A 27,407-nucleotide genomic window follows, 5' to 3' on the forward strand; every position below is an offset into this window, starting at 1 on the left:
TATATATATATGTAATATATGTAGATACAGTTTTTTAGTTTTTTGGCAGACCACAGAAGCAGCCAGGCCAGCAGGTGCGGAATTGTAAGGGTATGAGAAAGCGGCCAGTGAGCAGCACAAAGTGTCCCAGTTGTTGAAAGTTATTAGAAGTTTCTTGTTTTCTGTTTGGGGGGTGGGGGGAGAAGACAGTGAGAAGCTAAATAGAATAAAAAGTAGGAAAGAAAAAGAAAGAAGAGACAGAGTAGAACCAGAATTAGAGCAAATGGGGCTTGGTGGGATATGGAAGTTTTAGGAAGGCTGAGGTGGTTTACTGACTCCCAGAGAAGGCTAATTTCAAATTGATTATCCTTCAGGTAACAAAACCCAAACAAAAAAAATCACACAAGGACACAGTTCACTGAAATGTGAGAATGGCCAATTCTTTAAGAAGTGAAGTGATAAAACTGTACAAAAATGTAAGTGTCTCAAATGCCACCAGCACTTTACTTAACCAGAAAACAAACCCCCTTTCACTGTGCACTCAGTTAATTAAAACCACATTATTATTCTTTTCTCTCCAAGCTGCTGTACCTTGGAAGGGAGTATCCCAAAGGAGCAGACTACTTCAGAAGCCGTTTGAAAGCAGCTTTTCTAAAAAACAAAGATGAGACAGACCCAGAAAAAATTAAGCAGCTGATTGCCCGGGGAGAGTTTGTTATAAAGGAGCTGGAGGCTTTGTACTTCCTGAGGAAATACCGAGCCATGAAGCAGCGCTACTACAGCGACGACAAGCCCTGACTGTGCCTGTAACCACACACACCAGGAAAGGTAACAATAAAAGAGCTCTAACTGCAAAGAAGTGACATGTAAATCCTTCCAACCCTCTACAGCACAAATGAGGGAGCTGCTTCCCTGCCAGAGATCACTTGAAGGGTTTGGGGTGTGCAGATTATGGGTAATAGGTTTTCCTGTGCTGCTTTTGAACTTCTCAAACTAAAACTTCAGGTATGAAAGGATTTTGCAAGAAGGAGTGGTTGCACAGCCCTGTTTTGTTTCACTTCAATGCTTGTGTTGAACAGAAACTCTTCTTACCCCATAGCTGTGTGTTTGGGTGTCAATTCAAGGTGCTGTGCTTGTTACCTGAAAGATGAAGCTGATTTAAAATCCTCCACATTGAACGATCTGTTTCTGCTGGAAATGAGCACCCTCTCAGAAGTGAGGCTCCCTCCCCTGGAGGGAGCTGTGTTCAGTTCTGGTCTCCACAGTGCAGGAAAAACAAGGAGCTCCTGGAGAGGATCAAGCAGAGGCCATAAACTTGAGGGGTCTGGAGCATCTCTTGTGAGGAGGGGCTGCAGGAGCTGGGCCTGTTTAGTCCAGAGAAGAGAAGACTCAGAGGGGATCTCATCAATGCATATAAATAAATATCTCAAGGGTGGGTGCCAAGAGGACAGTGCCAGGCTCTTTTCAGTGGTGTCCAGCAACAGGACAAGGAGCAATGGCCATAAACATAAAGCAAGGAGTTCCACCTCATGAGGAAGAATTTCTGTACACTGACGGTGGCAGAGCCCTGAACAGTTGCCCAGGGAGGACGTGGAATCTCCTTCTCTGTGGACATCCCAAACCCACCTGGACTTGTTCCTGTGTCACCTGCTGCAGGTGACCCTGCCTGGGCAGGGGGGTTGGATTAAATGGTCTGCAAAGGTGCCTTCCAACCCTGACTATTCTGTGATTCTGTGAAAGTAAATTCTTACAGTTTTTAACCTCATCTGCTCAACCTGCAGAGGCACCACCTTGCTGTGTCAGGGAGACAACTGTGAGGTCAGGAAAGGGCTGAGTTCGAACAACAGTGCTTTTAAGCAGTTGGGCCCTAAAGACAACTCCTGCTACTGCTGATTTCTACTGTTGTGTAACTGCTGCAGCAGGAACAGAGAAAACTTGGTCTTTGCCCCTGGAAGAGAAGTTTGGCCATGGCTGTTTGCTCCAGGCTGTCTCTGTAGGCCTTGGCTCAACTCACACTTTGTCAGAGCTGATACTCTGCTGGGTTGGTTGGTGTTTCCACCAACTAAATGACAATGGACGGAGAAATAATCTTTAAACACAGGTAAGGAATCACTGCAGTAGAGCTGTTGGCAGTAGCAAGTCTTCACACTGGCACTAAGGAGTGTTTAAAGGTCACTCAAAGAATTGCCAGCAAAGGCATCAGCAATACCAGGTTTAATATAAAAATGAAAGTGTGACAAAGTCCATTCAACAAGGTTCACTCCAGTATTTACCAGGTGCTTAAAGCACACAGAGAAAAAGCAAACTAAAATCTACAATCAATCAGTTAAAACCAAAATCAACCAAAACTTATCTCTGAGGATGCTGGGGATACAAAAAGGGTAAGGATGTAAAAAGCTAAGGATAAAATGAATAAGGGAGATGTTCCCATTGAGTCACTAAGTTCAGAGTGGACCCCCCCCTTGCTGAACTGAGCCCCAGATCTGACCAGTGATTTATGCCTGAAGGTTTAACAGCACTTAAACTTAACAGCACTTAGTCCATAGTTTAATTTAGAACCATTTAACTGAAGATTCATACAGAATTTCCTATAAGCACAACAGCAACTCACTCATAGGCCTGGTTTACTTGCCAATCTACAATACTTAGAATCTCTGAGAGCACTATCCATGGTACATGTTCTATAGCATATCCACACTCACAAACAGTCCTGAAGGACTATGTACAAGGTATAAAATTCCCCTGGAATTCATTGAAGCACTTACCTTGGATACCTTTGCCTCTTGTCAGTGGCTGAAGGGTTGAGCCTCAAGGAAGGAGGGCATCATTCCATGCTCTGTTGTCAGTGCTGGTCCTCCACATACAGCAAACAGGAGTTCACTGGCTCTGAGGGAGACTTCTGGTCCCTGCCCACCACAGTCCAGGAGAGCTCCAAGGGCCTCGCTCAGGCCCAGTCTCTATAGGGTCACAAGTGAGGTGGGTTTAGTCACAGCACAGTCCAGGTCAGTGACTTCCTTTGAAATTTCAAAAGCAAAAATGCTGTTCCACTGGGGGTGTTCTTCAGGCAGGCAAAATAAGTTTCCAGGGCTGTTGGTTACAAAGCAGGAGCTCTTCAGACAGCACCAATTCCTGGGAACTGTTCCTGAAGAGCTCCAGAGGAGCTCAGCCCAGGTGCTGAACGAGTATTTCTGACATTACAGCTGGCCTGAGGAGGAGGAGGGGGAATGCAGCACCATCCTCACAGAATTCTAGGACAGAATTTACAAAGTGATGGCAGAGTACAGTACCTTGTGATGAAATGCACATGCTCCAGTTTCTGCCACCACACTGATGTGAAAAGCTCCTTCTACATCAACTGAGCTCCTCTGCACTTCCACCTGCTCTGAGCAGCCACTCCTCTCAGAGACAGGGACACCAAGGGGGGCAAGGACAGCAGCTCTGGGACAGGCAGCACCAGCAGAAGCGCAAGGAAGACTATAGAGAACAACTGCCAAACACATGCAACTCATGGGATGCTCTGTTACCTGAAATTCTTGCAGAGGAAAAGGAAACTGGGACAGACATTCACAATAACTATTTTTTATTACATTACAATAAATAGGAGCAGTACAGTTTGACAAAAAAATGACAAATTCCAGATCACCTCACAGCACATACTCCTAAAAACATTAAAAATTTTAAAACAAACAGTGGTCTTTTTTTTTTTCCTTTTTTTAACTTAATGTCTGGCATGACCAACATTCCTAGGTCACACAACCAAATTATGGAAAAACTGGATCACACTGCATATGTTCCACATCAAATAAAGCACAATGTACAAAATGTGCATGTTTCAGTTTACACTATACAAAAATAGTTAAAATACATTCCAGGTAAACATATTACATTAAGAAGTCATTCTAGTAAGAAGTTGGCACTCAAGAGGAAAAAGCAGAAGTATTTTCAACATGAAAACACAAGACAGTGGAATAAAGAAATGTTAGGAAAGATTTACCAACTATGTAGCTTTATGTAAACTTGAGACACAATGATTTGTTTTACAGTTTGATGGTCTTTGAAGGTAATAATTGTATTGCTTTATAGTCTAGACAAGAGCAGAAGATTGTGTGTGTCAGTATTTACCCATTATCCTGTTACTGCAACAAAGCTCACACAGCAAAAGAGTAGCAGAAAATTTCAGGGCACTGAAACTGGTCAGAATAATTCCTTTTGGAGCAAACCAAGGACCCAGGTATTTAGCAGAGTTACATAAAGCTACTGTAAGAAGGTGTTATTCCCTGACACAAGGCAGTTTGACGTGGTGACATGGGCAGTGACTCCCAGGCTTGCTCAGGAGCTGCTCTCAGGACAGAGCACCCAGGGATGTTCTGTGGAAGCATCTCAAACAGGGCAGGACAGGGCAGTGATGATGGAGCAGCCTGTGCAAGCTGCAATCCAACGTACTTCACCAAATCTCAACAAACAGGAAGACAAAACTGCACAACAGTGGCAAGGATGGGGTTTGGTTGGGTTTTTTTTTCAAGTAAATAAGGGCTAATCTAAATGGATTTTGTACTAATTTAATTAGACTGGCAGCTACAGCTCACTTTTGCTGAAAAACCCCAGCATTGTTCATATATAGCTTTATAATAGAGCTATAGAAACCCACTTTTGATGAATAAGACATTTTCAGCTACAAATTCTCGTAACAGCTTTAAGTTAAATTAACATCAGAATTTTAAGTTAAATTAACATCAGACCAGCCCTAATTTGACATGCAGTGTGACTCAGTTACCAAAATTAAAATAACCTGAAGATTACTTTCATTTGCTCAAGGCTTACAACCCACTTTTGCTACGTTCTTCATCTACTATCAAGAGAGTATAAAATGTGCAAGTAACTGTCTCCAACACATTTTAACCTTGGAAGCTCTGAAATATTTTTTGACATTAAAAATCTGTTCTTACTCCTTATTGGTCCTTACAGTATAAAGTTAAGTTCTCCTGTTACTGTTTTTCAGAATATTTCATAACTTAGATTTCACACTGAAGCTGAGAGGAACAAAGGGGTCTGGATTTTGGTGAAGGATGGGAACAGGGGGCACAGGCAGGAAAAGGCCTGATTTCTCACAGACACAATGGAATTAAAGAATCTGGAGCAATCCAGACACTCTTGTGTTCCCTGCCAGCTTTGCAGGTCCCCACCTACAACAGTCACTCTGGGATTTTTTTGTAGAAGCAAAATAATACTTTTCACAGAAATGGTCCAAGTTACACAGTCCAATTTTTACACACATGTATAAAATTTCCATGGAAAACATCAGGTTATGGCAATGCTGCTATTCCCTGTTCCAAATTTTCCAGTGTCCTGAACTATCCCACCTCAATGTCTTGTGTTTTATTTTTTGGGTACACCAGAGTCACACCTTCCAGTGCCACTCTGCAGCTGAGTTAGCTCCTGTGGAGAAGTGCACCTTCAGGGAGCAAAGCTCTCCTGAAACAACTCCACGTTTACAGGGAGACACCAGGAGCTGCGAACACTGCAACCACTGGCTTGTACTTCAGTGGATAACTAGGCTACTGCACTACCAAAAAGTGAAAGCTCCTGCAAAAATCCTGCATTAATTCCAATCAGAAAAAAAAAAGTGGGGGGAGAGAAGAACAAAAATCACAAGAGAACTTAATCACAGAGAAAGACAACATTAAACTCTTGGTGTAGCTTCATAACAGTCTAGACACTGGAATGCCACTCACCAATTATTGAATCAGTACTTCACAGACATCACACAAACAACACTGACTCTGGAAATCATGTTCTATGCTGACAGATTGTGCAAATTCCACACCATTTCCATGGCATAGTGGATTTCCAAATTATTTGCATGAAGCAGCTAAATTCATCTCTTTCATTCACTTATCTGATGTTGCTGGAATTTAGAATTTCTCCCCTATTTTGCACAAAATGGGCATCTGGAAATCCTAAGAATTTGAATCAATTTCTCTCTTAAGGCATTCTAGTATTTCCTAGGGACACTCAGGGTGAAATCCTGACCCTACTGAACAAAGCTACTCAAAGCTTTGACATGGGGATTTCACCTTGCTCTTCAGACACAAAAAGTCAGATGCATTAACAATAGCAAATCAACCTAATTAGAACTTTTTCTTTTTTCATTGCCAGGGGTGCATTGTTGTATTTTTTGATTTTTTCTTTTTTTTTTAAATTTTTTATAGAAAAAATAGAGTATTTAAGGAGTGACCGTGACAAACTGCAGTGAAATTTTTTTGAAAGTTTTCTCTTTACATTCATTAAAGTTGATCTGAAATGCTACAAGACTAGATGCCTAGAAGCAAAATCTACAGGAAGACTATAAAGGCTTCTGGTCTCTCTCTATTGCAATCAGTCTAAAATAAAGGAAAGGCTGAAATGAAAGTTTCTTTTGCTAACTAGTCCTTTTTCCCAACCAAATTTATAAACCCAAAAATTCATAGGGGATGTTAAAATGTGTAGAGCATCATTTGTTTGCTTTGCACACAGAACAGAAGTTCACAATCAGTAAGAAAAATAGGAAGTTAGCAACTGTGCATGCACCAAAGAGTCCTAAGACAGTTCTCAGGCTTTTTGTGGGTATTTTTTTTTTGTTTGTTTTGGATTTTTGTTGGTTTTTTTTTTTATTTTCACAGGCATTGCTAGTTCAAGAACCAACAGTCAAAGAATACTGGCACTTTAAGAGGAATGAAGTTTCCACTGTCATTTAAAACAAGCATTCAGGTAAAGCTAACAGGATCATGAAGCAGAAAGTAAAGTAATGCTAAAACAAATGCTAATAATTTAGTGTAATGTACAAAATTACTTCAGTACTTCTTAAGAATAAGGATAAATTGTATTTACATAATTATACACTTTGTCTTTGTCTTCTTTTTCTTCTTTTTACCATCTTTGCTCATCTTCTCTTTGTGTTTTCTGATTTCTCGAACTAATGTGTAGAAGGCATCATCAACACCCTGAAAAGACACAGAAGATACAAATCAGGATGAGGTTCAGACTCACAGGCCTGCTGAGGAACAGTCTGTGTCCCTCCCTGGCCATGTGAGGGGGGTTCCACCAGCACATTTTGCTGCCCACCTGCCATCCTCTGAACCATGAATCCTGGCTGCAGGACTGATCCTGTTCCTCTCAGGGATTCTGAGCAGCACTGACACAGCCACCTGAGGGACCTGCTGCCCTATTGCTCAGCTGCTCCTACACTGCGCTTAGGGCATCCTGCAGGTTACTCTCAGGTGCCCACAGGTGAAATTCCGTTGGTGGTGTGGGAAGGAGGGGAATGAAGTGGGTGCTGCCCTCACCTCCATTTCCAAGAGCACACCTTGCCCCACCACAGGCTAGGAAAGTATCATATACAGGGTGTATATTTATATAACACCACCTCACAATTAGGTTGTAAGTATGTATTATCACAGAATGGCCTGGGTTGGAAGGGACCTCAAAGATCCTCCAGTTCCACCTCCCACTGTCCCAGGTTGCTCCAAACCCCATCCAACCTGGCCTAGGACACTTCCAGGGATGGGGCAGCCACAGCTTCTCTGGGCAACCTGTGCCAGGGCCTCACCACCCTCACAGGGAAGTTGTGAGGCATTAACTATATTTATGTTTCAATAATCTATATACAGCTCTGGAATATGAATTCTAATATTTGTACCAATAAATCAATACAAAAGACATAGTTATGGTTAATCCACACATTCTGATCATTTCTCAGGCACATTGGTATAGTAATCACACCACAGTTTTATAAATCTTTACACATGCAAATCGATCAAATCAATCCCATGTCCTGATGATCAGTTATTTGATAAATCATTCTATTCACTTTGAAAGTTAAGGACCCTTGAAACACATTCTCTCTGGTGCTGGATTGTCACTTCAACTCTCCATGGCTCCAAGATTTGAGCTACAGACACAAAAGCTGAAGTCTGTTCACACTGAGTAGTTTCTCATTATTTTCAGAAGTAATTACAGCTGACCAAAATTAACTCTGATCTAGAGAGACCAGCATATCCAAAAGGCTGATATGGACCACTATCAATTACAATGTTGTACAATGTACTTTGTTACAACTTAATTATGGGAAACAATTTAGGTCCTTGGTCTGAGGTTGCTTCAAGTCCCAAAGTACTTATGTTGTCAGTCTTGCCTTTACATTTAATAATCTGAGTACAGGTGGTTATAAAATCCTTAAGAGAAGCATTTTCTTGATTCGTTGCTACCTTACTCCGTATATCTTTGAGAAATACTGTATCACAGCGGCCAAATGCATCACTATAGAACTGGGTCTAGAAATTCAGCCTCACAAGCTTGCCTTCAAGCTGCCAAAAAAAGCCCCAACACTCTGCATTTCCTTCTCTATGCCTACTTCAGTAAAGAACTGAAAGTGAACTCAGAAAAAACAAAAAGCCAAAAATCACTTAATTCGTTACTGTTTCAACCAAACTCCAAGTGGTGATGAAATCTACCATGAAAAGTCCAAGCAACAAGGAGGTGTGAAATAGCTTCACTTAAAAAGCAGCACTCAGCACAATCTAAATTTATTTCAAATCTTCATGCTCATAAAACATTTATGCACAACTGTCAAAGTCCTGGCAGATGTTCAAAGTCCTTGGCAGTGTATCTCCCAGTACTAATAGCACACTTTTGCATATTACAAGGCCTTGCAAACAACTTGTTCTACATTTTGAGGCATTATTGACCAATATAAAATTGATGCAGCATGCATAGTGGGAGAACAGCCTTATTTCTGCAAAAGGTCATGTCACTCATTAGTTTTTGGAAAATTAAAGATACTTGGTATTACTTTAGAGAGAAGTAGTGTATTTTGCTTACAGCTTCACCATTAATGCACAAAGAGAATATTTAGCAATGTTCAAGTATGAAAATGCTATAGAAGTAGCAACAGTTCATGATCCCACTGCAGGTCTCAGTATTAAGGAGGAGCACAGCACGAAGAATGTATCACAACAGATAAAACAAGAGTTTCATTCTTAAAACACAAGAACCATAGAAGAACAACCTCTGCTCATGACAGTTCACATGAACTTTTATAGAACCACCTTTCAGAACTGGCTTTCAGTTGGTGCCTTCAAATGAGACACACTTGAAATTGCAATTTAAGTATTCAAACAAGCAATCTTCCCTCATTAAACTCGTTTTAAAATAAACGCAAAGAAAATAACTTGTACAAAGTAATACCCAGATGCTATCATGAACCTTTAAACACACAACTTCCCAATCAAGGCTGACATTTTTTCTACCTAGTAAGATGATAATCTGTTAAATACAGCACATGTTGCAACATAGAATCACAGAATGGTTTGTGTTAGAAGGGGTCCTAAAGATCATCCCTGCTGTGGGCAGGGACACTTTTCACTAGAGCAGGTTACAGAAGTGACTTGGCTTTCATCCTTACATTTACACCTCTGCAGACCAAGCCTCACTAATTATTGATTATGTTTGGTCCTGCCACAATTCATCTTCAATTCAGGTCATTAATAGAACATGACAAACAAAACTATGCTTAGATCATTCCTGAGTTAGAAGCAAAGAACACAAGGTAAAGGAAGGTCTTTCACTTTTCAGCCTGCCCATTAAATTTTAAATGTAAGTAGTGGATACTCTGTCTCCAGAAGGTCCCTAAGGCATCAATGCTGCGAGATCAAAGGCTGCCAACCTTTCCAGTCAGCTCTTTCAGTAGGGAGGGACAGCAGGCAGCTGACCTTCCTCCCTCTGACAATGCACTTATTGTGTGCAAGCCTTTGGGGAAGCTAAGATGTACTGAATGAGAGCACTAAATCCAGGCGCAGATTAGAAACTCACAATTCCCTGTGCAGGCTCAGAACTAAACCCCAGAGCCTCACTAAAGGTGACTGACAGGCCTTGCTCCTGGCCTTGCTCTTCTAAAGGGCAAAGGGAACAGAAACAGCAGAACTGAGCCCACAGGAACAGCCTGCTCCTGGCTACAAGTTTGCTTTTGGAGGCCCACATGGTCCCATGGCTGCACAGAAGGCTGCAAATGTGGCAGCACCAGCACAAGCATGCATGAGACTGGGCAACAAACCTGGCTGGCAATAACAAACACCAAAATCATAAGGAATTTGGAATTCCTTAAAATCCCAGTGCCAAAAATGACCCTTAAACAAATTCTAAATTGTAGGAGTTCTTTCCTGTATTTTTTAATATATAATGCATATATACATAATATATAATGCATATATACATACACACATGTATCAGTCATGAGGAACAGAAGTTATTTGTACACCTCTGTAGTACTATGGAGAGAAACCATTAAACTGCAGTTTGAATCAAGGATTTAGGCATTTTTAAATTCAAATCTAGAACTTCTGTAATTCAAACTTTTCACTGTTAACCCACCTCAACCTGAAATACATTATTTAGATGCCTGCTTGTGGCGTGCTTTTTATTTAAAAAATCTGACACTTTCACTGAACGAGCTCTTTTGAGGATTTCTCATGGAGTTTTGGAAATTTCTCCCTGCTAGCTGGAAATTACAAATACAGCAAAAGATGTTTCGTCCTTTCTGCTTTACTGTGTAACAGCCAAAGGAATGAAATTATTGGAAAGCATCAGCAGTTCATGGCAGTCTGGGCAGTCAAAGTTTTCAGTTTCCTTGTGCAAGACTAACAGAACTTAAGAAGGCATCCCCACAGGCAGCAAGAAGATAAACAATATTCCAAGAGGGAGAAAAACACTCTGAGCCATCCAGCTTGATTATTCACAGGATACTGTCATTGCAGTCTGTATTACAATGAGTATTTCTGAAGGCTGAAATTCCAGCTGTAAGGCTCACACCACCAGGTGCTGCTCTCCTTAGCCACCTACTACACATCAGACTGAAATAATACATTTTTTTACTGACTGGAAAGGAATACAAGCCAGGCTGGTTTAAATACCAGACTTCTCATTCCACTCAAATCACTACTGGACTACAGGCGTGCCATAATAATTTTGGAATATGCTTCCTCCAGCTCAACTGCCTAAATACAAAGTTGCTGCAAATGCCCACCAGTACCATGCAGAATACACTTGGGAATAAAGGCAAGTGTATTCCTTCCCTCAGCAGACTCCTGAAGTTCTAGAGCCTTAGATCCAAGACCATTTTCTAAACAGGGTGCAGGGGAAAAAAGAACACACAACAACAAACATCCAAAACTTAGTAATATCCACTGTTGACAGAAGATTTCCCTCATTTTGGGGGGGGGGAAGATGTGAAACCCCCTAAAAATACTTCTCTTGGACATCACTAGAAAGTAGGAAGCTGGCAGAAGGAAAGCCATTTATGTTCTGAGACATAAATAAAAACCCTATAATCTGCAAAAATCCTTCCACTGAAAACCACAATTCCCACCATCTTATTCCCATTCTCCCAACAGGAAGGAAAAGCAGACAGGACTCAGCATCTTTCAAGTCCCAGTATAAAAAAATAAATTCTACTTTGTGGTATGGTTCCATCAGTAACACACCATGTAACTGCAAAGTTGGTTTCCAGAAGGCTACAGAGCTTAAGCAACTTAATTTCTATTGTTCTCATAAAAAAAGTCATCTTGCCCAGCTTTGTTGTTTTTTTGATAGCAGGGAAGGATAAAACAAGGTGTTTTAATGGCATCAATTTTAGTAATGTTTGGATGCAATACTAGGGAGCTTCATGACTGAAGTTCCCAGTTTCCTGCAATGTAAACCTGTGATGCAAAGAGTGTCACAAAGTGATTGAATTGTATCATTAAGGATGGAAAAGACCTACAAGCTCATCAAGTCCAACCTCTGACTGATCAGCACCTTGTCAACTATGGCGTGGCATTAAGTGCCACATCCAGTCATTTCCTGAACATCTCCAGGAAAATGGACTCCACCATTTTCTTTCAAAAAAAACCAATCCTACCTCTGAGCAGTCATTCATCACTTAAAAGCTGAGACTAACAAGTCTGAGCAGATCTAGTAAAAACTGATATGAATCAAAATTTCTTCCCCAGAAAGAGAAACAAAACTCCCTCACTGAGGAGAATATTCCCACACTGTGACAGCCTCTGGAGGATACAACCCAAATGCTACTACTTCTCTGCCACATATTCTGAAGTACAAACACATACCTTGAAAAATGAACAGCTTTTCTTTTACAGAATGGGAAATTCCAGGTCATCCCCCACCTGGCCAAGTATATAAGGAGTAACAACTCACTCTCTGCACTGGTGCAGAAGGAGGTAAAGAATTAATGGGATAGGAATACCTGCAAGGAGCTGCTCTGATGGTTTACTCAAAAAGCACTGGAAGTGATTTAGACAAGCACTTCTTCCATACCAGTTTCTTCTGTCCTCACCTCCTCCCTTTTTTCTTACAGCAGAATACATAGATTAAAAAAAAGATTTTGTGAGAATTTGGGTATGGGGTTTTTTTGGTGCTTTCCTGTTGATTTTGGTTTAGTCCCCTCTCCTCCTCCAGTGTCCCTTCACTCCCTCCTCTTGTAAAGGCTCTCAAAAAAAGGTGAAACTTTATTTTGTCCAAATCTGGATCACTCATGACATTATAGTTGACAAAAAAAGCTCCTAGAAATGGTAAATTTTTTAAGTTGGGGAAGAACAAGATAAAAATAGCATGGCATAAAGAAGGGCCTGAGAATTAAAAAATCCTGTACACCAGTTAAATACTGTTTTGCTGGATTAGGAACCTCCTATTTCTGTATCTGAGGAGGACTTGTGTTATAATCTTCTCCCCTCAGTTCATCAGCCTGAAGCTTCAACCAATATTCACCTCAACAGCATCTGCAATATATTCCTAATAAAACTCCTTCCTCCTAACTTCTTCCCACTCAGAACAGTGCCTCCATTTCCCAGCTGGAAAATTCAATTTGCAGTAAAGACTTCTTGTTAATCCATTTACCAAAACCCCATGAAACAAAGCAAATCCATATTGAGGACACTGAAACATGATTGGTTTTATATCTGAAATTATGTCATTGATTAGCCATAAAAAGTCTGATTGGCAAGACACCCTCAATCAGTTTTATTTGGCAAGTGATTTGCAACACTTACCCTGGTACATTACAAACTTACCCTGTTACATTACAAGGCATTTTTTAATTTTCACACACCCTGGAGTCTTTTCTTCTTTGCTGATTTTTTTCACTCTGTACTGTCGGATCTCTCGCACCAATGTATAAAAAGCATCCTCCACTCTCTGCATTGTAAAACACAACTCCTTAAAAATGGCTTTGTTAATGATTGAGACAAACTGGGACACCCATGGAAGGGGAAAAACCACAACAAAACCACTGAAATTATGAGCTTTACTTGAGAGAAGTATATGGAGCTCCATTTATGTATTTAAAATGCTGGGCTTGCTCATCTGTTGCTTGATAAAAACTTAATTTCTTGATTACCAATTATTGTGAATATCTGTGCTTCAAGCCCTGCTTTCCTTCTGTGCATGGTAACACTGGGCCTAAAAAAGAGCAAGACTTCTTTTCTTCCATTGCTGAAAATGATACTGCTTGTGTTGCTGAATATTCCCACATTTCTGTGGGCATGGATGTATGCAGTAGGCACAAAACCTTATTAGATTGTGAACTAGGGAGTACTTATGAACACACATAGTTAAACCACCCACTTGCAGTTTTGAGCCAAAGTGAGAACACGTTACTGTTTGGGCAAAGAAAAGCAAGCTCCCTCATGTTCTATTCTTTAGGTCAGAAGGAGAACTTTGCAAAAATCCATGGATCAAGCTAACAAAGTAATAAAAAAATCCCTCCAGGTGATTTCCTAAGTGGTTATAAAGAAAATAGATTTCTAAGAATACTAATTTGGGACAATGTTGTTTTTAAAGCTACTAACTTCATAAAGCAAGCGCTGTGCTATTAAATTTAGGAAAAGTGGTATCTGAGCCATGGCAGCAAATGTTCATTATTGTAATCTTTAAGAGCTTTATTACATCAGCAAGACACACCTGACCTGTTCCTCTGGACCAGACTCAGCAACCACAAGGGTGTCTTAACAACAACTAAATGCAAACAATCTGTGAAGTTCTGCTGCTCAGATTTTAATCTGCTGCAGAAATGCTCCTCAGGTGTTCCAGGGATGACACAGAGCTACATGCTTTAGTTCTCTGGTGTCACACATTACTTTTCTACAGCTCTGCATTAAGTCCACTAGGACATGACATTACAAGCATTAAAAAAAAAATGTACAGACTGAAGACGTCTTTAACCAAATGCAATATAAAGAGATACAGCACCAGCTCCAAGTTAAAATATTTCAAAATTAGTGTATCTGTGGATAAATTCAAGAATTTAGATCAATCTGTGAGGATGTTCTTATTAGAACAAAATGAAAAATGTTCCACTGCAGCTTTTTAAGGGGAGAGCAAATCTGTCCTCTGCTGTACTATCAATCTCAGTACTTGTCTCCTCAATCAGATGAACAGGGTTATTAATTTAATACAAACTCATCATTTGAAAATAAAACCACAACACACTGATGATCATGGTAAGCAGCACAACCACTTAAGCCTCAAAGCTTTATTCCTACCGATGGGCAGTCTGGGCTTTTATTTGGCAGATTTTCCATAAATTCTCTCTCCATTTAATCTTCATATTCTGCATGGAACAACAAAAGCCAGCCAGCATTTACTGCCACAATTACTGGGTCATTCTGCATGACCTGTGCCACAGGTTATCACACTGAACACTTATTTTTAACACACTGCTGCTTAATCATTACACTTCAAGAGTTTTTTGAGGGTTCTTCTGAACAACTGCCTCTTCAATTTGAAGATTAAATGAACTAGATTTATTTCCTGGATTGTATTTCCCTGTAGATGCATAATCTGCCCTCTCAGGATGTAGTCAAGTAGGGACAAGTCTTACATTCCAGGTCTGTCAGGTTGCAAAATCTAAAGAAAACCACTAAAACAGGAAAAAACCAAGTAAAGCTCATACTTCCATGTTTTGCTGGAAGGAATGGAAGTTTCTTTCTGAAGTGGAAACAGCAAACATTGATCAGCTGCTATGTGCCAAAGCACAGGCTGTACAAAAATCAACATTTTTGCAAATTTGTTTTGAAGTAGAAAGATGTAATTTGATTATGGAGCTTTCACATGAAAAATTAGGTAACAATTGTTGAGTCAACATTTATTGCCAACTTTCCCATCACCAGTAGGAGCTGTAATTTGCTTTAGCAATGCAGAGAGATGGAGAGAGACAGAGTGAGAAAAGAAATTGCTATTACTGCCACCACCAAGAATAGACTTATGAACCCTGCTGAAAAAGATTATTCTGAAAGAAAATCTGTACAGACACATATTTGCTTATAGCACTAGCACAAGGTGACATTTTAAAGAGCCAGATGCCAATCCTACAAACTTAATACCAATTTAAGGCTCTCTAGTATTTTTTTCCTTCAATAAGCAATGACCATATAAATAAAATGGGACTAACCAGTTCTTTTAGCTGTCAGAGCAGGAAGCAAAAATACCCTTTGGCAGTTATTAAAAACTTCAAAATCTAAACAGCCCAAGGAAGCCAGGACCTTGAGGCAATGTTTTTGAGGTGCTTTTGCCTCCTGAATGACAGCCAAATACTCCATTTAAAACATGACCATGTGCAAAGAATGGTCTGAGTTTGAAACAGCCTAAGTATCCCAAACAGGAATTTTCCCAAGTTCCACTTCTGCAGCACTTAAAGGAACCTAATGAAAGTTAGCCCTGACAACTCAAAACTGTTGTGTCCATCCTTAAACACTTGATCACAGCTGATCTCCTAAAAGCAACCAGAACTTTCTACCCTTGGAGCTTTGTCCTTGGGGGAGGACTAAGCTCTTCCAGAAAAGTTCTACCTTACAACAGGCAAGTGACAAGAAAAAACTCAACCCCCAGAGTCTGACCAAGTTAAAGCTCATTGAAAAGAAAGCTTTAAGATGAAACCTGTACACAAGAAGTGGATTAAAAATGGCTTGGAGTGATACAGTATCATTAAGCAGATATGGCAAACACCTAAAAAATGGTTCAAGCAAACTAAGTTACCAGTTAGCCATGAATTTTAACTGACGTGTAGGAATGAATTTCTGTAAATACTGCCCCAGTTACTTCACCAGACCAGGCACAGGTTCTCCACTTAGTTTGATCAAAAGGCTGGGGTCTAACCCACTGTACATCAGGCAGCTGAAATAACCAAAATGCTTTTTTAACAGCATTCTGGTGATTTAGGTCAACTTCTTCATTACACACTTCAAAAGTGAGTTTAAACATTTATTTAAATAAAGAGACCTCAAACTTTGGAAAACCCTTTACTATGCTTGCAATAATGCTCATTCATCTGCTTTCCCTGTGAATCCAATAGCAGCAGGAAAGGTGAAATGTTCCAAGGGAAACAAAGCCCTACAGTCAAACCACACTGAGGTGATCTGGCCTTACCGCTTTGTCCTGTGTAACTCCCAGGCAAGGAGAAGCCCAATAAAGAATGGCAGGTGCAGCTTGGTGGGGATAAATCAAGTTTGTCCCTCATCTCTCACTGATATTATTTATAATATTGGGAGCTACATGCTCATGTAGGCAGGGAAGAACCTGAATATAAAGCTTATGTCAAACAGAGAAAAGCAAAATCAGCAATCAAAATAAACCTAAGCCGTTCATCCCCTTCTCCATGAGGATTGTGAAAGGATGAGTAAATGCTCATGGCCTTACAAAACCACCAGTACTGCCACTTGCTTACATTCAGAGACAGGACTATCACTAGTTTTCATAAATTACATTATATTGATTTCAGTCAGTGGTCCAATAGAAAATATTAATAATCTATAGCCTTATACCCAAGTTGTAGGGCCCACTAAAGCAAGGTTTCAGTGATGAATTCAATGATTTGTTTGAAAATTCACAGAGGGATTTGGCTTAAACCACAATCTTAATGCTGTGAGTTGGAGTTTACATCTTTATTCTCAGTCAGAACCCAAACACACTAATTTCTAGAACAGCTTATTTCTGTACTTCATTTCAATATTCTTTTCTGTCCTTGCCTGTGAATTTGTGAAAATCTTAAAAACTTAGCTGAATGAGACATCATTCTGTGTGAGCATGCAATGCCATCCTTTTAAAAGAGTGTATTGGCAATCAAAAAAGTCTATTCTGACAACTCCCTCCTATTTCCACCTTCCCAGTTTCCTTCTGCAGAAACATTTCTGATTCCCTCTGAGCTCCAGCAGAACTGGGCACAGGAAAGGGCAGAGGCAGGAAAATGGTGCCTTTCAGCAGGGCATTAGTATGATGTTTCCATGCGGTGGAAGGTGAGGACAGGAATGGAAAAGAAGGTTCCTACTTTGAAAGATTCAGGGCAGAGCTTCCACAGACCCCAGAAGACCACCAGCTGCATCTGTTCATACTTGGAAGGTCTCCATGAGGACCGAGGACCAGAGTTTTATTTATATATTGACTTTAGACAAAGAGTGAATAAAACTATAGCCCATGGGCCATATGCAGCTCCCAAAATGGTTTGACCCCCCCCTAATTTAAAACCACTTTTGAAGAAGGTGTGTGTATGTATATATATATACACACATATTTATATATATGACAGTGTGACTGAAAAATCATTCTACGCACATACACACACACATGTATATACAATCACATACACTAATATTTAGATCCTCTTGCTATAACTAAATTCCAGTTCTTTCTCTTCTCAAAAATATTTTATTTACATTGCATCCTATGAAGGAATTTCATAGCACAACAAGCTCTGAACAGCACTGGGAAAGAATCAGCAGCCATCCCTAGTGGTGCCAACTTTTTGAATTTAACAGGTTCTAAATAGTCTACTGGGCATCTTTGCTTTCAAATATCCTTTTTAATAGAAGTGGCTATGCAAAAGGAATATTTCCCCAACAAAGCCTGATGCTGTATAAGACAGACTGAACAAAGTAAAACCTAGATGTTGGTGCAGCACTTCTATTGTTTCAAACCTAAAATGTAATTTCAGAGTTATTTTTTCACCCTCCTATCTCCATGACAGTCACTAATACTGCACCTTCCAAACAAAGCCACTGTCATTATTCAGTCCACTTGTATGCCCCCCTTCTTCAGGACAATTGTGTGGCCTAATTTATTCTCAGTCATTCAAGTTTGGTAATTCTGCTTTGGTTTTTTTCATCCTACCTAACAGACTTTCTTTGTTGCCAGAAGTTAGCATTGCTCTGTGAAGTTTTACTAATTAGCCCAGGTTTCAACTTGTCAAAAACTTGGGCGGGTGGAGCAAATTTGCACTAGTAAAATATTCATTTCTCAGCTCCAAAAATGCTTTACAAGCTATGAGGAAGTTCTGCCAAGTGATGTAGCTGGATCTCCACAGAAATTCTGAGCAGTTACTCCAACTGCAGCATTCTGCCCCTATTTGCCTCCTGAATTTCTGATTCACAACACAACCTGCACATAACACTCCTAATTATGCAGAGTAGGAGTCACTCAGGCCTGTTCTAATTTGTACTGACAGTAAAATCTTTGCTCTTTAAAGAGAAACCACCAACCAGCATTTTTCAAGATTGCTTTCTTCCAGAAGGACTGAACCAGTTCCACCTCTATCCATAAAGCTTCTCTTCTCCTGAAAGTTCAGATGTGCCACTCTGCCACCTGTGTCCTCACAGAGCCCAAGAGAGGCACTGAAAGGACCAGTGAGCTACAATAAATCAAGAGTGAGCTCTAAAGTTTAGGAAAAGTATCATTTTACACAAACAACTAATTCAGGAACTTCAGAAATAGCCTTAAGGTCAATTGCTTAGGTGTATCAAGCATGTCCCCCTAATTAGAGAATCAATGCCTCAAGGAAAAATTCCTTTGTTATTAATGAAAACACTTAAATCAGAATAAAATAATTAGCTGCTTGTCTGTTTAATCCTCTTGCTAAGGGAAAAAAAGCATCTCACCTCTAAGCAGAAGTGCTTTTATTCTATTAAAAGCTCTCACAAGGTCAAGAATGCTGCAACCACCTAACAGAAGAGAGCAACAGCAGGGCAGGTCTCACTCTGAGTCTGCCCACTTGAAGCCAATCAATCACTCATCAATAAACAATTACCAATTATAAGCAAGGTGACAGAAAGAAGAAACACCCCAAGGATTTCCAATCTGCAGAAATGCATCCATTGATATGACTAAGCAAATGTCAATGCCTGGAATAATTAACATGATGGTAATTCAGGTGAGAGCTCTGCCTTTGCACCTGGGAAGTTTTGAGCTTTACCTGTCTTGTCTTTGCTGATGTTTCAATGAAAGGAATTCCATAACTTCTTGCTAAATCCTGAGCTTGTTTTGTGTCTACTGTTCTGGAAGGCAAATCACATTTGTTTCCTACTAGCACCATTGGGACATCTTCTGAGTCTTTAACTCTCTTTATTTGTTCCCTAAAAACAACGAAAAAGAGAAGACTGCATTTAACAAGTATTATATAGTAGATTTTAAAACAGTTAAAACATTAAATTAACAGAGTTGAACATCATTCTTTATGTTAATCTACTGCACATGCACTGTAGGAAGCCACTAAAAAATAAATTGACCAATCCTGTCACCATCAAGTTTAACATCTTACTAAGCAAAAACAAACCAATCAACCAACCAAAAGCCTGAAATTTTATAAACTACCATAGAGGTTAATGTCATTACACTGTTTTTTAAAAATATTTTTTAGCAGCTAGTATAAGAATAAGCTTAACAAACTCTGCTATTAATCTTAGTACTTACCTCTCATATTCAACACTCAATACTCAATTCATTTGCCAAAACACTGCCAAAAGCTCTATGTCTGCTGTCTTGATTTTGGTTTGGATTTGGGGGGAGGTTGTGATTTTTTTTAAGTAAAGACAGCATTAAAAATTCTGCACTTAGGGGTTTTAAAACTCTGAAGACCACTGGTCTGGGCTCTCCACAGAGAGGAATTTGGTAAGAGTTTTTTCAAGCACTAGTTAGAAAGGATCTTGAAAGATGTTAGATGTACTTGTGTGGAATCTTGAATAAAAATCTTTCATTTCACTACTTCTGCCTTCCAAATAATCTAGCAGTGTGTTCCCTAATTGAAATAGACACTGTTTCCAGCTCCTTATGATCATTCAGCTTCAAGCCTGGAAGGTCACCCACAGGTCTGTCAAGCACAGAAGAAATTCCAGACTCAACTCCCAACACACTTTGAAATAAACTGTGAAGGTCTTCTTATGCTAATCTGCAACTCTCTTTAAAAACAAAAATTCCTCATGAAAACCTGTATGCTCCTTCTTCGCCTTACACCAACATCTTTCTTGCCTTTTTCCCTTCTCCTCTAAACCCACAGGAAACCCATCTGTGATATTACTATTATTATTACTACCTAACTGTGGATAGATTAACACATTTTGGGACTAACCTTAGGCTGATGCTGATGAACTCAGTGATCTTTGCTGGGAACTGCACTGGCTTCTAACAGAATACCCAGGGAGAATTCAGGATAACAGTAAGGCACTAAGTTATAAATTATCTGCTATGGTAATCACCAGAGACTGCTTCTATTTCTAAATTAGTGTAGTTGACAAAGAAAGCATGAGTTGGAATTCTTAACTAATTATTTCAAAGAAGATAATATGAATAAATTAGTAAAAGTTGGTTTTTACTGTCATTTTGGAGCTCTGGTTTGTGTGTCTGTCCTTCTCAGGCACCAGGGCTCACACAGGTTATTCTTCTCACAACATCCCCAGGTATTTCCCCCTCCAGCCCCAAACAAAACCAGCAATTGACACTACTATCTGTACAATTACAACAGCTTCAGTTTTTCCATCTTAGCAAACACTTTTATCAATGGAATGGACAGAATTTATCTTCGGGTAAGTCTTGACTCAGAGTACTAAGTCACAATAATGTACACCTCATTTATGAGCGAGGCAGATTTTCAGACTACCCAAAATTCCAGATAACAGATGCACAAATAAGCTGCAATATTGTTAATTTTCAGATTTTCCCTATTTCATGAGAGATCACTGTATTATCCAGAGGAAGAACAAGCCCCCTTCCCACCTAATAACAAGCACTGGTGGATTATCTCCTCATATACACACCTATAATGGTGAATATCTTCAAAAGACTTTGTATTGTTTATGGCAAACACACAGAGGAAGCCTTCCCCTGTTCTCATATATTGGTCCCTCATTGCACTGTATTCTTCTTGACCTGCTGTGTCAAGAATATCCAAGAGACAGGTTTCTCCATCAATTACTACTTGCTTCCTGTAGGAATCCTAGGGAAAAAATACACCTTGGTTAGCCACAAACAGGTAAGGTTTTGAACATCAGTAAATCTGGAGATAATCAAATTATTTAGAAGCAATAAGAGTGACTGAAAGGGTTTGACTGTGCTTAAGCTCGCTAATTTAAATAACATTTTATTTTATTTTAATTTTAATAAAATTAAATCTGCTAATTTTGCTATTTCAACCACAATTTGTCCCTCATTCTATGCTACAAGAATGCACAAAATAATAAACCAGAAAGAATACACAAGTAAGACAACTCCAAAAATCTTTGCCACTGAAAAGGAAGTGAAGAATAAAACGCCTTCAGTGTTTGGGACAGGAAATCTGTTTTGTATGCCTGAGCAGGTGTGCATAATGATATCTGCTGTTATCAAAGTTGAGCTGATATATTTAAAATTGAAGCTTTTCAGGCAGGACAGACCAACAGAGCCATATTAAAACCCTGATGGGCTGGTTCACAGAGATGTCAGAACAAATTATTTCAATGCTATCAAATCAAAGCTTTCAGGTCACTGACTCAAGTGGCTAAAATCTGTACAAAGTCCCACCAGCCAGATTTTATTACATCCCTATTTAGGTGCTAGGCCTCTGTGAGAACACAGCTTTAGCAGTAAGAAGGTGAGCATTACATGCCCAGTAATTTCTATAAACACCCCTGTGTTTGAAATAAAGCAATGAGCTTGGAAAAGGTGTCATCAACCAGCAGCATGAATTATTCCCAGTAAGCAGCTCTTGTAACAAATAACAGGTATGAACACAAGCTCCTGCTGTCACCTTTCAGCTGCCTTAGCTCGAGATTAACACAACATTGCTGCTGTTCTGACACTATACAGGAGTGAACCTAAGCTAAGGGAAGGGAATTAAAGCATTTAAATTGCAGTTCTAGCCAGCTGCAAGGTGAATTCAGAACAACCTTCCTTCTTTGTACCCATTTTAGGGCACAGTACACCTACTCTTAGGCAATTTCTAGCCATTTGTAATTTTACATAAGACTCTTTCCTTTCCTGCTGCTCATGCTAAAAAACAAGCAGGAAATAACTGTAAAAAAACAGTATTTTAAACCAAACCAACTCTGTAACCTGACATTTACAGTTTAATGTCATCCAGGCTCACAATATCAGATAAAATAATTCTTACTGTTTACCTTCAAGATAGAAGTTTGCCTCCAGCATGATTTTGAGACTATTTATTTCACAGAAGTGCAAATTCTGTGATCAGGTAATAAGTGGAGAAGTTACTTCAGAAACTTTTAAGCCATGTTTAAATATTGATACAGCTGAGAAACACACAAGCTCCACTGTGTTTTAAAATATAATTAATATTCTATCTTGCTGCTTAAAGGGGAAAAATTAACAAAAACCCCCCAAACCTAAGGATGCATCTTCATTTCAACACTTCCATTCAAGAGCAAATCCCCCATCCTTTAGGAGCAGATCCTAGTTCACCTTTATCATAGTTCTAGCAGAACTTCTATCATTATACCAGACATATTTACAAAGCTTGCACTTTCTCTTCTTGCAATTTGACTGCTAGTTCAAAAATATGAAAAGCAGTTCTTGAAAAGCCTGTACTATTCCTTTCCATCTTAAGAACTTCAAAGGGAAAGAAATTCCCCTCAACTGAGTGCTAAACAAAAGCTTTACGTAATTTTCATCAAAGAAAATAAATTTTAAGAGAAAAGAAAATTGCTTTTAAGAACTGCCTACCATGTCAGCAGTAGCAGCAAAGATGCACCAGCATAAAGCAGAGCACAAAATACAAAAGAGCAGAGCACAAGATACAAAAATTATTATTTTGAGGTGCTTAGTTGCTTTGGCACCTCTGGAGAGAAAATCTTAGTGACTACCTAGTGAGGGGATTTGAAGCAGAAGGGAAAGAAAGATGTGGGAGAGAAAAATGAAGCTTATGATTTACAGACTAGTGAAATAATTAATTTTTTTGGGCCTTTTCCCCCTCCTCCCTGCAAAACATCAAATCTGAAATTCACATTTGACACTATTAAGTAAAAACAAAATGCAAACTAGAAGATTAATTCTTGATTCCTACCCAGCTTGAAATGTGAAATTCCAGTTTTTCCCCAGTATACAGTATGTAACTTTTAAAAATTTAATTGATCACATAACCTGCTTTTATTGGTCTTTCACAAGCCATAAAAAACAGCAAGAATTATGCTAAAAGGGTAATAATTCCATTTGCTCACAAGCACTGATAAGAATATATGATATGAAATCTCAGCTTTACACTATATATGGAATTTAGCTAAAAAATCGTCAATGCCTAATAAATCCCATCTAGGCAAGTAATTATTACTCCACAAAACTCCATTATACCAGAGATTTAATGCTAAAATATCACAGCTCCCGAGACTAAGCTATTACTAAATATTGGTGCTTGTTTCACAAGGGCACAGGTCATTTAAAAACACGGATTTAAATATCAGTATTCCTAAATCAGCCGAGGGATTTGGCTAATCCAATTTCAAAGCCTCTGACAAGCAGCTAGGAAAGCTGCTCTTACTCTGGGACATTTAAAAGACGACACATATTTAGGGCTGAAACGTCCTGAAAACGTAAAAAAGCTAAAAAATGAAAGGAATTGAAGGGAGCACAAGTAAGATTTACTCAGCCTCGGCCGGTAGAGGGCACTGCCCCAGCTGCTCAGGCCAGATTTACAACGGTTGCTGCCCATTTAATTTAAAATAAAACACTTAAAATTACTTGGCTATAAATCCTTGCTCGGACATCGCCTTCAAATAAAGCATTGGACTGTGAAACACACATAAAGCATCGATGTCTGAACAACTGCAGCCACCCAAACACTCATTTCCAGTCCTCCCCCTGCCCTGCCATCTGCTCTGCTCAGATTTAAGTAATAAAGCACTCAAGCAGGCCCTGAAATTTGACGTTTCCCAATCAGGTTATTTGTTGAATCATTAGGTTTATTCCACCAAAAAGCAGCAGCAAAATTAACACTGTAAAGGCACCTATGATTAAGTAATTAATGTGGTTTTTCCTCTGCTGCACCATATTATGTCTTCACAACAGGAGAATTTTACAAGTGTGGAGTTTCATTCTGCTAATCACAGGAAATACTTAGAATTATTCAGTAACTGTGTAGTTATGAAATATACCATGGACAACAAACACTAAACTGTCTTTCCTATCTTACCCCAAATTATTCAGCATGATTATCTTCAAGAAAAAGAAGCATTCTGCTGAATGACAATGAAAGAAGCAGTACTAAGTGGCAAACAACAATAGTGACACCACTGAACTATCCTAATTATTTACCAATCAAGGCAATTTTAGCCTTATCTCCTCATACTGCCTAAAATCCACTCCACAGCCATTGTTCTTTGATCAGCATCACAACTGCACCTACACAGAAAGCACCATCACCAACCCTTCTCAAACAAGTGGATTCTTCTGCCCAAGCATGAACTGCAGCATTTAAACCAAATTTTCATTTCTGTTTGCCACTCCAAATCACAGCCTGCCCTTACTGGCACTGAAATATTGCTTACCCACACATGAGCACACACAAAGCCAGTTACCAGGAGGAGGAAAATACAGTTTCCATCCCTGAGGCCTCAGAATTTACAAGATAAGAACAGGATCTAGTAGACAAGAACTTGTAAAAGGAGCAGAAATGAATGCTGCTGCATGTGACAAGCTGTGAATGCTGGCAAAACCTAAAGACTGCCTAATTACCAGTTAATTTGGTGTCATTCTTAAGGAACACATGGATTCTGGACCACAGCACTGAATTTGTGGCTGCCCCATCCCTGGAAATGGCCAAGGCCAGGTTGGACAGGGTTTGGAGCATCCTGGTCTTGTGGAAGGTGTCCCTGCCCAAGGGAACAAGATGATCTTTAAGGTCCCCTCCAACCCAAATCAGCCTATGATTCCATGAATAAAAGACACAGTTCTGGGGTTTTCAGGTTCATTCTATAAGGAACTGTATTTCCATTTTATTACTCTACATTAAAAATGTGTTTAATGTCCTTCAAATCACTCAGCTGGTGGAATAGCAAAATCCCTCAAGTGCTCCAGGAATACTGGCATTTAAGTTTCTGTGTTCCTAAATTGTTTACACAGTAACAACTTGTAAGATGGAACCTGCACAGCACTTTCTGCAGTGCTTAAACACACCTCTAACCTAAGAGAAACCCAGGTAATTATGAAAAAGCATCAAAGGCCAACAGCCTCCAAAGGTACTTCTGCAGGAAAAAGTAAAATCCTATTTGGCTTGTTCCTCTCAGAAACTTTGGTGTGATTTTAGAGAGTGTTTGGGGTTGTTGTTTTAAGACTTCCTATCTTAGTAATTGAAAGAGCTGCTCTGCTGGTGTAAATCAGACTTCTCTGCACAGGTCTAGTCACAAAACCTTCTGCAAGCAAGATGTTATTTGGCCATGCAAGAGACAGACAAGGAGACACATGGAAAGAATCTCAAGTCAACACATCTCTGTTTGTGCCACCACTAAATTTGTGCCACCTCAGGGCACTGGCTCCTCCTGCTTGTGTCTCCCTGAAAATCACTACCTACACACTTCCCAAGTCTCCATTTTAAGCCCAGATTTAAACCCTTGTGATTCCTTCAAGTGAGCCTGGAAGTGCCTTGCTGGATAAACATATAAATGAAGTCACGAGATGCAGAGTTTCAGTGCCGGGAACATAAAAACCCAGGGTAAGTTATGGTGTCATTTCTCCTTTTATAGAGTCTGAGGTTGTTAAATGCACCGATCCACAGGAGATTTCAGACAACACCAGTATGTTTCTTGTATTTAAAAGGCAGAGCTTGCCTGCTCATTATAAACCTTTAAAACAACTTTTAAAGCTTATATACAATTTCAAACTTTGAGGTACTAAGCCATGTATTTCAAAGAACCCACTCCAGAAGGTATCTTGTAACAACTTCTCTAGATAGGGAAACACATACTGGTGTGTTTAAAGAGAGAAAAAACCAAAACAGAACAGGCTCCAATTTTTGCTTCATTCACTGCAACATCCTAGGACACATTTCTCCCTGTGTGAAACAGATCCCAGTGATAGGAGCTGAGAAAGACTGGCACACACATTTCACAACCACTAATTTTCCTTCTTATCTAAGAAAAAATGTCCCATTTAAGAGGTTGCACAAAGCTATCAAGGGTTTCATCAAGCTTTTTCAAGTGAGTTCGCTAATACTTCGTCATGGAGATCCTAAACACATGCATCCACACTGCCCAAGGACACATGGCAATTAACACCATGCTTTTAATTGATCAAAACTGGTAATTTGTTACTGCAGCTGTTGTTCCACAGCCAGATCAAGAAGCATAGCAATTCTGTCTCCAATGCAGAACATTATCGCTGAGCTCTTTTTACTATAAAGCTCTGTCCTTGTGGTAAGTATCAAAAGGAAACAAGCACCATTATTCACTGATAATCTCCCCTCACAAAAAGTATGAGACGGAAGTGTTTACCTCTATTGTGGGGTCATACTCATCCACAAAGTGATTCTGGATTAGCTGTATTGTCAAGGCGCTCTTGCCTACACCACCAGCTCCAACCACCACAAGTTTATACTCTGTCATTTTTTAGCAGACCTGATGACAAAGAAACCAACATTAAGCAGAGCTGGGCTCCCACTAACGAGGATGCTGCCGGTGCCTTCTCATTCAGCGTCAGGATCCTCTACTATTACCGGGAAGCAGCTCCCTCCCTGCAAGACAAGACAAAAAGGGATGAAGGAATGCTGTTCCTCAAATATTACACACACAGGGAATGGAGAGCGGGCACTCGGCCGACAGGCAGCGGTCACACCGAGATTAAAAGAACACGAAATAAGTAAAAAAAAAAACCAAAAAACCCCATACTAAATTAAAAAAAATAAAACCCATACTGAATTCCGGGAAAAGGGAATTGAGTGTTTCGTGCAGGGAATTAATCCGTGCAGGGATTTAGTTCCCCGCTGCTTCCTCCCGGTGCCTGGCGGAGCCCGCCCGGGTTTCCCGGAGCGTCCCAGCTCCCCTCGGGATGAAGCTCACAGCCTCCCGTGCCCGGACGGGGAACACGGCGAGCACGGCTTCTCCCGGCGGTTTCCCCTCACAGTTTAGGGTGGGTTTTATTTATTTTTAATTGCCGTGCGAGCC

At 39.8% G+C, this 27,407-nt stretch overlaps 2 protein-coding genes across 3 annotated transcripts; one reads left to right on the top strand and one right to left on the bottom strand.

The window, feature by feature from the left end:
• The first annotated feature begins 350 nt into the window (after positions 1–350).
• Positions 351–5,602, top strand: ETFRF1 (electron transfer flavoprotein regulatory factor 1). The gene is made up of 2 exons (XM_005426411.2): positions 351–455; positions 562–5,602. The coding sequence occupies exons 1-2, from the start codon at positions 411–413 to the stop codon at positions 775–777; spliced, it is 261 nt and encodes an 86-aa protein (XP_005426468.1). The 5' UTR covers positions 351–410; the 3' UTR covers positions 778–5,602.
• Positions 5,603–6,487: 885 nt separating this feature from the next.
• On the bottom strand, positions 6,488–27,022 carry KRAS (KRAS proto-oncogene, GTPase). Of its 2 annotated transcripts, none has more exons than XM_005426412.2 (4): positions 26,739–27,022; positions 21,081–21,259; positions 19,244–19,403; positions 6,488–6,959 (listed from the first exon to the last, which is right to left on the bottom strand). In XM_005426412.2, exons 1-4 carry the CDS (start codon positions 26,847–26,849, stop codon positions 6,843–6,845), a joined length of 567 nt encoding a protein of 188 aa, XP_005426469.1. In that variant the 5' UTR covers positions 26,850–27,022; the 3' UTR covers positions 6,488–6,842. The 2 variants fall into 2 exon arrangements, with proteins under 2 accessions (XP_005426469.1, XP_030917322.1); XM_031061462.1 differs by lacking the exon at positions 6,488–6,959 and adding an exon at positions 13,066–13,200 and having other exon boundaries at positions 26,739–26,980.
• Between the last annotated feature and the right edge of the window lie 385 nt (positions 27,023–27,407).

Source organism: Geospiza fortis, unplaced genomic scaffold (assembly GCF_000277835.1).
Source record: "Geospiza fortis unplaced genomic scaffold, GeoFor_1.0 scaffold8, whole genome shotgun sequence".
NCBI classification, from domain to species: Eukaryota; Metazoa; Chordata; class Aves; order Passeriformes; family Thraupidae; genus Geospiza; species Geospiza fortis.